This window comes from Botryllus schlosseri, chromosome 10 (assembly GCF_051294905.1).
Source record: "Botryllus schlosseri isolate E-star chromosome 10, Bs_hap1, whole genome shotgun sequence".
In the NCBI taxonomy this organism is placed as follows: Eukaryota; Metazoa; Chordata; class Ascidiacea; order Stolidobranchia; family Styelidae; genus Botryllus; species Botryllus schlosseri.
This window is the reverse complement of record NC_137245.1, coordinates 3644642-3654942: the sequence shown is the minus strand read 5'-3', so window position 1 is coordinate 3654942 and position 10301 is coordinate 3644642. Positions and strand designations below refer to the sequence as shown.

Genomic DNA, 10301 nt, shown 5'->3' with positions numbered 1-10301 from the left:
GAGTCGACTCCCGAGATGGAGACGAGCAGCGGGTCGAACGTCGAAACTGCTGAAGAACTGCCGGCATCTGAACCCCCTGAGGTGCCGTTGAGACGCACAACTCGTATCAGAAAGGCGCCGGACAGATTTCATTACTGATTGAACAATTTTGCATTGCTATATTTATTATTGCACGTTACATTTCATTGTGATATGTCACCGTTATTTTCAGAGGGGGAGATTGACGTGTTTTGTCGGATTCGCTATAGCGTATCACGTGAGCGCTGTCATGCCCCATGAACGATCATGGTGCTGTCAGCGCAGTAATCATTCATTTCTGCATCTGACTTTACCTAGTGAGGATCGCTAGTTTATGGTGTCGGCGCTAGTCGGGATATTGTTAATAAAAGCCTACCATACGTTCATTGGTCTGGTTCATCACAATTTTATTAACAAATCCCGACTGAGCGTATAGACGTAAGAAACGGATGGCGTCTGCCGAAGAGAGATTGTATCATGTTCCTACTCTCAAAGTTTTGCCGAGTGCTCCGGGAGCTGAACTGGTGTTCAAGCATTGGAAAGAGATGCTTGTTAGTTTTATCAAAGCCGCGGACGATCGCCGTCGTCAGTCTTCTGCGTCAACCTCGTCTACACCCGGCTCTGAGCAAGGTCCGCCCCCACAGTTGGACAAGCGAGGAATAATGAATGGTTATCTAGCTCCCGAAGTTTACTCGTATGTGTGCGACGCCGAAAATTTTGAAAAAGCGATCGAAGTCCTAGAGGGACTGTATTTGGTGAAGAGAAATATCATATATGCTCGACATACGCTCTCCACGAGCACTCAACAGCCAGGAGAAAACGTCATGGAGTTTTCACAAAGGCTGTTGTCACTTGCGAAGAATTGCAGGTTCGAGGCCGTGTCAGCTGAGGATCACCGTAAGCAATCTATCAGAGATGCGTTAATTGCTGGCTTGTCGTCCAATGCGATACGATTGCGTTTGCTGGAATTTGATCAGCTGACTCTTGATAAAGCTGTTCAGGTTGCAGATTCACTGGAGAGAGCGCAGAAGTGTTCGGCGATATACATGAATCCTCAGGCGGCAGCTTCCATCGAAGCCGATGAAGGCCAGAAGGTTAGTCAGGCCACACCCTCCAAGTCGCAGTCACGATACCAAGAGGATTCTGATGGACATTCTTTAGCCGTCTCGCGGAGAAGTGGGAACAGCAACCCCGTGTCGAAAGCAAAGAAATGTTCTAGTTGTGGAAACCGACACGGGCGGGTCTGGAAATGTCCAGCAAGGAATGCTGTCTGTTTCAACTGTGGCGTAAAAGGGCACTTTGACAAGATGTGCTTGAATTCTGTTCAATCCGACGAAGAGTCCGATGAGTTAGCAGCCATGATTGCTTCAATTCCTTCCTCACTTTCGAAAGCGGCAGTGATCGTTGCTATTAAGCGGAAGAAGATTGATGGATTGTTGGATAGCGGAGCATCAGACAATTATTTGAGTCTTGAGATAGCGCGGGAGCTGAAACTCAAATGGTTTGGTAAAAAGAAGAGCATCAAGTTAGCAGATAAAGGAAAGCGATCAACTGTTCACGGAATGTTATATCTGTCGTTTGAGCTGAGCGGGCGGAAGTATTCCGATGTGGTGTTCGGTGTTATCGAGTACTTATGCGCTGATGTGGTCTTGGGCCAAACATTTATGAAAAAGCACCGTAAAGTTATATTTGAATTAGGGGGACCCTTGAATCCCCTTGTTATTCCTGGACGAGACGAAGAACCTACTTGCAACTTGACTGCAGCAAAAGTGGGCACCCCGCCCAGAATATTTCAATTTCTCGATGGGTCGTGTAAACCTATCGCAACTCCATCTAGATCGTATAGTGCTCCGGATCGGGAGTTCATCAAGAAAGAGATATCTCGATTGAAAAATGAAAGGATAATCGAGGATTCCAACTCCCCGTGGAGAGCACAGGTGCTAGTCACTGGTGGACGACGTCAAAAGCAACGCCTTGTCATTGATTATTCTCAAACAATTAATCAATTTACCTTTCTCGATGCGTACCCATTGCCGAAGATTGCAGATGTCGTGAACGAGGTCGCTAAAGGCAAAGTGTTCAGCTCTATCGACTTGAAGTCGGCATACCATCAGGTTCCGTTGGAACGAGCTGACAGACCATTCACTGCATTCGAGGCCTGCGGGTCACTTTATCAGTTTATGGTGTCGGCGCTAGTCGGGATATTGTTAATAAAAGCCTACCATACGTTCATTGGTCTGGTTCATCACAATTTTATTAAAAAGTCCCGACTGAGCGTATAGACGTAACAAACGGATGGCGTCTGCCGAAGAGAGATTGTATCATGTTCCTACTCTCAAAGTTTTGCCGAGTGCTCCGGGAGCTGAACTGGTGTTCAAGCATTGGAAAGATATGCTTGTTAGTTTTATCAAAGCCGCGGACGATCGCCGTCGTCAGTCTTTTGCGTCAACCTCGTCTACGCCCGGCTCTGAGCAAGGTCCGCCCCCACAGTTGGACAAGCGAGGAATAATGAATGGTTATCTAGCTCCCGAAGTTTACTCGTATGTGTGCGACGCCGAAAATTTTGAAAAAGCGATCGAAGTCCTAGAGGGACTGTATTTGGTGAAGAGAAATATCATATATGCTCGACATACGCTCTCCACGAGCACTCAACAGCCAGGAGAAAACGTCATGGAGTTTTCACAAAGGCTGTTGTCACTTGCGAAGAATTGCAGGTTCGAGGCCGTGTCAGCTGAGGATCACCGTAAGCAATCTATCAGAGATGCGTTAATTGCTGGCTTGTCGTCCAATGCGATACGATTGCGTTTGCTGGAATTTGATCAGCTGACTCTTGATAAAGCTGTTCAGGTTGCAGATTCACTGGAGAGAGCGCAGAAGTGTTCGGCGATATACATGAATCCTCAGGCGGCAGCTTCCATCGAAGCCGATGAAGGCCTGAAGGTTAGTCAGGCCACACCCTCCAAGTCGCAGTCACGATACCAAGAGGATTCTGATGGACATTCTTTAGCCGTCTCGCGGAGAAGTGGGAACAGCAACCCCGTGTCGAAAGCAAAGAAATGTTCTAGTTGTGGAAACCGACACGGGCGGGTCTGGAAATGTCCAGCAAGGAATGCTGTCTGTTTCAACTGTGGCGTAAAAGGGCACTTTGACAAGATGTGCTTGAATTCTGTTCAATCCGACGAAGAGTCCGATGAGTTAGCAGCCATGATTGCTTCAATTCCTTCCTCACTTTCGAAAGCGGCAGTGATCGTTGCTATTAAGCGGAAGAAGATTGATGGATTGTTGGATAGCGGAGCATCAGACAATTATTTGAGTCTTGAGATAGCGCGGGAGCTGAAACTCAAATGGTTTGGTAAAAAGAAGAGCATCAAGTTAGCAGATAAAGGAAAGCGATCAACTGTTCACGGAATGTTATATCTGTCGTTTGAGCTGAGCGGGCGGAAGTATTCCGATGTGGTGTTCGGTGTTATCGAGTACTTATGCGCTGATGTGGTCTTGGGCCAATCATTTATGAAAAAGCACCGTAAAGTTATATTTGAATTAGGGGGACCCTTGAATCCCCTTGTTATTCCTGGACGAGACGAAGAACCTACTTGCAACTTGACTGCAGCAAAAGTGGGCACCCCACCCAGAATATTTCAATTTCTCGAGGGGTCGTGTAAACCTATCGCAACTCCATCTAGATCGTATAGTGCTCCGGATCGGGAGTTCATCAAGAAAGAGATATCTCGATTGAAAAATGAAAGGATAATCGAGGATTCCAACTCCCCGTGGAGAGCACAGGTGCTAGTCACTGGTGGACGACGTCAAAAGCAACGCCTTGTCATTGATTATTCTCAAACAATTAATCAATTTACCTTTCTCGATGCGTACCCATTGCCGAAGATTGCAGATGTCGTGAACGAGGTCGCTAAAGGCAAAGTGTTCAGCTCTATCGACTTGAAGTCGGCATACCATCAGGTTCCGTTGGAACGAGCTGACAGACCATTCACTGCGTTCGAGGCCTGCGGGTCACTTTATCAGTTTCGTAGGTTGCCCTTTGGCGTCACTAACGGGGTTAGTGCTTTTCAGAGATTTATCGATTCGTTCATCGAAAAGAATGCACTTGAAGGAGCAGTCGCATATTTGGACGACATTACCATCTACGGCAAGGATCAGAAGGAACACGACGAACGTTTGAAGTCCTTCATGTCAGCAGCTAAGTCCGCCAATCTGACGATCAACTCCGAGAAATCGACATTCTCTGTAGAAGAGTTGAAGCTCCTTGGACATCGAATAAGAAAAGGTGAGATCATGCCTGACCCTGAGCATTTGAAGCCGCTAATGGAACTGTCTCCTCCGAAGAGTGCCAAAACTTTAAAGAGCTGCCTAGGCCTCTTTGCCTACTATTCTAAATGGATTCCGAGATTTTCCGAGCTTGCGAAACCTTTGTTCCATAACGAAAATTTTCCTTTTGAAGGATTGGCTGTCGAAGCCTTCGATAAGTTGAAGAGCTGTCTCCGTCGCGCTTGTTTAGGTTGCATTTTGGACGAAGAACCATTCTCCGTCGAGACCGATGCTTCTGATACCACCATAGCTGCTATCCTGAGCCAGCGTGGAAGACCGGTAGCCTTCCTTTCACGAACTCTCACCAAGTCCGAGGCGAAGTATCCGGCCGTGGAAAAAGAAGCGTGTGCTATTATCGGGGCGGTGAGAAAATGGGGTTATTTACTACACGGTAGACGATTCAAAATAATAACCGACCAACAAGCTCTTTCATTTATATTTGACCAGCAGCACAAAAGTAAGATCAAAAACACCAAGTTGGCTTTGTGGCGATTGGAGTTGAGTGAATATACCTACGATATCGAACATAGACCAGGTTTGGAAAATGCAGCAGCTGATGCCTTCACCAGACTATGTTTGGCCACTAGTGATTATGGTCTGAGTTTGGAAGAACTTCACGTCTCTTTGGGTCACCCTGGGATTCGCAGATTAATGCATTTCGTACGTTCGAAAAATCTTCCTTTTTCAGTCGAAGAAGTGAAGAGACAATGCAACCGCTGTAAAGAGTGCGCTCAGATAAAGCCGAAATTCTACAAACCTCCGGCCACGCCGTTGATCAAAGCCACCAGACCTTGGGAAAGATTGAGCGTGGATTTCAAGGGACCTGTGGACGGGAAAAGGCGGTACCTTCTCATCATGGTTGATGAGTATAGTCGTTTTCCTTTTGTATTGCCTTGTTCTGATATGCGAGCGTCAACCGTAATTTCACAATTTGTGTCGCTGTTCAGCATCATGGGACTTCCCGAATACGTCCACAGTGACCGATCTCAGTCTTTCATTGGCAACGAAGTGTCACAATTTCTGAAGGAGAAAGGGATCGCGACGAGTCGAACCACACCATACCACCCGACTGGTAACTCCCAATGCGAGCGCGTAAACCAGACAATCTGGCGTACAATCAAGCTCATGCTTGCTTCTCGCGGGCTGCCCGAAAGCAGTTGGGAGAAAGTACTTCCCGATGCATTACACTCAATTCGTTCGTTGTTATGTACCGCTACTAACGAGACTCCGCATTCCAGGTTATTCAAGTTTCCTCGTAAATCAAGCATGGGCACATCTATGCCTGATTGGCTCTTGGACGGTGGAACTGTGCTAATGCGACGCCATGTCCGACGAAAAGATGAACCTATCTGCGAGCCGGTTGACCTCATCGAAGCCAACCCTCAATACTCGTTGATCCAATATCCAGATGGGCGACAAACAACCGTATCGAATAAAGATTTGGCTCGATACCCGTCAGAGTCGGAGGCCGTCGATACAACTCCTATTGAAACTACGAGTGTTGGCGCTGATGATGACGCTACTGATGATATCAATGTCGAGGAGTCGACTCCCGAGATGGAGACGAGCAGCGGGTCGAACGTCGAAACTGCTGAAGAACTGCCGGCATCTGAACCCCCTGAGGTGCCGTTGAGACGCTCAACTCGTATCAGAAAGGCGCCGGACAGATTTCATTACTGATTGAACAATTTTGCATTGCTATATTTATTATTGCACGTTACATTTCATTGTGATATGTCACCGTTATTTTCAGAGGGGGAGATTGACGTGTTTTGTCGGATTCGCTATAGCGTATCACGTGAGCGCTGTCATGCCCCATGAACGATCATGGTGCTGTCAGCGCAGTAATCATTCATTTCTGCATCTGACTTTACCTAGTGAGGATCGCTAGTTTATGGTGTCGGCGCTAGTCGGGATATTGTTAATAAAAGCCTACCATACGTTCATTGGTCTGGTTCATCACAGTGTGTATCAAGGGAAAATCTTGCAAATCGTGTGGCTGGAAGGTTCGCTTCCAAAATTATAAGTCAGGTCTACACAATTTTGACGGTCATATCTTACTGACGTTGCGACTATGTATCCACTTGAAGAATGGGATTCAGGTATCCTAATTCAATATCTAGTTCTTACTGTTTTATACATACATTCACTATCTTCCAGAATCACATTTCCGTGGGAGCCAATCTTGTGTCTCTATTTTCTGATACGATTCCGATAAACAAAATAAGAAATGCATTTCTCCATTTCTTGGCTCTGCAGGACATGGATTACAGCTTCAGCTGTCTAAAATGTGGCAATTCCCCATCTATAGTTGTGGGAGATGGCAATTGGAAGAATACATGTATTATTGACGGTATGTTTACCTTTCAATGATTTTGCTTCACTCATTATTATTTGTCTGTATGGTTGATTTTGATACAGTTGATGCTACCAAAAGGGATGTGCACTTTAATGACAGTGTAAATATTGAGGAATCTTGGATGGCATATAGAAAAGAAATTATTGGACGAGGATTCTGTGGTAATGAAATTTTTCTGAGCTATTTTCTCAAAACCCGAATTTAGATCAAGACATACCATGTGATGCCAGATGATCCAAAAATTCAAGACGACTTCAATTCAGAGGAACAATGGCATAGTCACTACATTGTTTTAATTGACTATCCAATTGTATATTGCAGTTCCGTGCCTTCAAGAAGCTTTGCATTGTTTTATAGAAACATTTAACAATCCATGGAAAGTGAAGATAAGCCATGACAGTGTCTCACCTTGGATGGCGAAAAGCTCAAGGGAATCTGATTTGCTCTTGAATACCGAACACCGTAAAGGCACTCTTCTCAAAAAGCCCTTGGAAAAGTCTAAACTGAATGAAGCTCAAACTTCACAGGAAGAGATACTTCTGACTTTGAACAATCCTTCAGTATGATCTAATCTTTAGCAGCAGCAATAGTAAGATATGCTTCATCATTCTATTCAGAATACACTTACTGACTTGCGTGAAATCTGTCAAAAAGTTGGAATCGATGACACAGGAAGCAAAGTAGGTCTGATCAATAAAATAAATGAAGTACTGTTGTTCAAGACAATCACTCCAAAAATGATCAATAGTATTACCAAATGTGGTGGTAAACTTTACACTCCAGATGCCTGAAGTACCTCATCTAATCGAATTTTATGAAATTTGTAGGGGGGATAGTTCATCTCAGATGTCCATGTGGAGTATGTGTCTATTTCAAATATGTGCTGCGTCAAGAAAGCGCTAGAGATTATGTCGATGCTCTTCTGTCATTTAAACATCAACCCCGGGTGATAATTTCTGACATTGCCTCTCAGGTTAGCGAAAGCTTAAAATGATCTGTTATATGCACAACAACCATTATATGTCATCTTCTAGATTGCCCACCATGGGGAAAATCGCAGTCCTGGTATGTTCTCACCATTCAGAGGTATGTTATTTGAGCACACTGAAGCTAATATCAAAAAGGAGTTGGACGGTGAACTTGAGCCAATTTCATTGAACTTGGATGCAACTACGGGCAGTTTCTACTCTCTCAGTGACCGGTTTCATCAAAAATCTAAGAAAAAGTCAGCTGAGAAATCGTTCAGAGATATGAAGTACTGTAAAGATTTGGCCCTTATAAACACAAGTGTTGCTGAGCAAGAAAATTCAGTCATGGCACGAGACCGGTCAGTGAATTGTGTATATTTTGAATAGCACCAGTTGGATGATTGACTGTTTCAGGCATTTTCTATGCAATATGGATGCAGTGAATTTCATGTTTGTTTCGAGGGTTTCGCTGCATCTACAGAATATGAAAATGAATGAAAGATATATGAAAAAGACCAAGAGACTTTTCTCCAAGTCAGTTGTCCTCACTGACGATGGTCGTGCGACACTGGCCATGAAAGGTACCAGCTGCAAATTTAAACTGGCATTGTTCGATCATTCAGTCGACTTTGTATGATCCGCATAGTCCATAATATAATTTTAAAATTGTTGTAACTTGCAGCTGAATGTGTTGCTGATGATACACCAATTGGAAAACCATCAGGCAATATGGGTACCAGTACGATTGCGATCAGCTCCTCTCACAGCAGTTCTGTAGGATTGTCACCAACCGATCCTCCCACTGCAATTGGAAAACAATGCAACAATATGGAAACCGATCCGGCTGCAGCTAGCTCAGCTAACACCAATTGTACCACTTCTGTATCAATGTTACTAACTGGTAGAAATAGCACTAACCCTCCCGCAGCCACTATTTCGTCTCTTGGATTTTATACTGATTCTGCACAAGCATCATCGAGCGTTACAAATTCCAGTGGTAGTCCTGTTCTCACCACTTTGTCTGCTAGCATTGCTACAAATTCTGTAACAGTATCACTACATGCTGATTCGCTTAACAATTCCATCTCTTCCTATTCATGCTGTGATACATTGTCTCAGCCTATAATCGAATCTTGCCCCATTGTTGTGAGAGATATCTCTGAAAATGATGCCGACATGATTACCACAAAACGCAAAATCGAACAGATACTTCCATCCAAATTCAAAGGTATCATTTTTAATATCTTGAAATAGTAATAGCTCTCGTACTAATGTGTTATAAAAATATTCATTTTAGAAATAAGCTCTGTTTGGGCCGCGTTGCACAAAACAGACAGGATTGAAGCTATCCTGAATCGGGAGCCTGTATCAACGTCAGACCTACATCTTTTGAATGGGCATGGCTGGCTTAATGATACGGTAATTTACAGTCATTTTTATGAAGGCGGGAATTGAACGTGTTTACTGTTCATCTCCAACTTTTCAGTTGATGAATTGTATTCTTTTTGCCATCTGCAAGAAGGTAAGTATTATTAGACCTGCTCCAGTTACATGTAGCTGAAGGCTAAGCAAAACATATCATTGCAGTGGGCAAGTCACATAATGGCGGTTTCCAGTCATCAGGCGACTGCATGGTTTGTTGGTGGAATGTTCAACCGTGTCAAAAAAATCACAGTATGCTACATAGTACCAAGAGATTTAATTGTTATCTGCTATAGTGATTCATTTCAGGCCGACAAAGTCGCAAAGAAATCATTTATAGCTGCACTCCATGTATGTTGTGGAGGTGGATCTGGTGATGGTAACCATTGGATTCTTTTAGTAAGTATAATCAACAGAACAGGGTTATAATGACTCGAGTCATGACTTGAGTCGAGTCACGATTTTCTGATGACTCGAACCAAGTCATATGACTCGAGACTCAGACGGCCAAAACCGACATTTCATCGTAATTTCGAAGAATAGTAGCGTAACCACCCGATTGGCATTTTGTCTATTGGTAATAGTAACAAGACTTTAACACAAGGACTCGAGTCATAATACCATGAATCGGACTCGAACCTCTGCTCTATGATTTGGACTTGGTCTTGACTCGGTGGTGAATTGAAAATGACTCGACTTGAATTGTGACTAGCTTACAACCCTGATAATCAAGACCTAGCATATTCAGTCTTCGTCATTATAAATTCGTAAACTAACACTTATAGCACCTTATAGAATACATCTGCTTTGTGTGTAATGTGCGTGTATACTCTCTACTACAACTAAAGTGTTGGATTGCTTATTATCTCTAACTTGTTTCAATACTTCTATTAATTGCAGTATCTTGTCGAAATGATGAACATTTAATGTATGAGTAGTGATAGTTATTCTGTCAACTTATTCAGATATCTGATGTTTAATCAAACATGGTTCTTCTGTATGATCCAATGGGCCAGGAGCACTGCTACAAGGATATTTTAACGAAGTTTCGGTGAGTTAGTGGGATGCTATTCACGGGTCGTATCTCATTTCTATTTTACTCAGCCAATTTCTACGCAAGTACTCCAAAAGAAAGTTTGTGACAAGTCCAAGGACTGAATTGGACAGGACTGATGTACAAAAAGATGGATATAATTGTGGAGTACTTG

General features: G+C 43.8%; 3 protein-coding genes across 3 annotated transcripts; all 3 read left to right on the top strand.

Moving 5' to 3' along the window:
• The first annotated feature begins 467 nt into the window (after window positions 1-467).
• LOC145448779 (uncharacterized) lies at window positions 468-2300 on the top strand. The gene has a single exon (XM_080327231.1). It carries the CDS (start codon window positions 468-470, stop codon window positions 2298-2300), a length of 1833 nt encoding a protein of 610 aa, XP_080183357.1.
• A 3782-nt stretch (window positions 2301-6082) lies between these two features.
• LOC145448777 (HMG domain-containing protein 3-like) lies at window positions 6083-8308 on the top strand. Its single transcript, XM_080327230.1, has 9 exons — window positions 6083-6446; window positions 6505-6697; window positions 6766-6864; window positions 7061-7263; window positions 7321-7468; window positions 7531-7676; window positions 7738-8030; window positions 8086-8252; window positions 8295-8308. Exons 2-9 carry the CDS (start codon window positions 6607-6609, stop codon window positions 8306-8308), a joined length of 1161 nt encoding a protein of 386 aa, XP_080183356.1. The 5' UTR covers window positions 6083-6446; window positions 6505-6606.
• On the top strand, window positions 8226-10020 carry LOC145448775 (uncharacterized). Its single transcript, XM_080327229.1, has 5 exons — window positions 8226-8899; window positions 8969-9090; window positions 9158-9193; window positions 9259-9345; window positions 9994-10020. The coding sequence occupies exons 1-5, from the start codon at window positions 8401-8403 to the stop codon at window positions 10018-10020; spliced, it is 771 nt and encodes a 256-aa protein (XP_080183355.1). The 5' UTR covers window positions 8226-8400.
• The last annotated feature ends 281 nt before the right edge of the window (window positions 10021-10301 follow it).

Coding starts and splice junctions, on each gene's coding strand:
- LOC145448779 (XM_080327231.1), top strand. CDS start 468: ATGGCGTCTGCCGAAGAGAGATTGTATCATGTTCCTACTCTCAAAGTT.
- LOC145448777 (XM_080327230.1), top strand. CDS start 6,607: ATGGATTACAGCTTCAGCTGTCTAAAATGTGGCAATTCCCCATCTATA. Junction 6,698..6,765: donor GAATACATGTATTATTGACG/GTATGTTTACCT, acceptor ATTTTGATACAG/TTGATGCTACCAAAAGGGAT. Junction 6,865..7,060: donor TATTGGACGAGGATTCTGTG/GTAATGAAATTT, acceptor ATTGTTTTATAG/AAACATTTAACAATCCATGG.
- LOC145448775 (XM_080327229.1), top strand. CDS start 8,401: ATGGGTACCAGTACGATTGCGATCAGCTCCTCTCACAGCAGTTCTGTA. Junction 9,091..9,157: donor ATGGCTGGCTTAATGATACG/GTAATTTACAGT, acceptor CCAACTTTTCAG/TTGATGAATTGTATTCTTTT. Junction 9,346..9,993: donor ACCGTGTCAAAAAAATCACA/GTATGCTACATA, acceptor TATTAATTGCAG/TATCTTGTCGAAATGATGAA.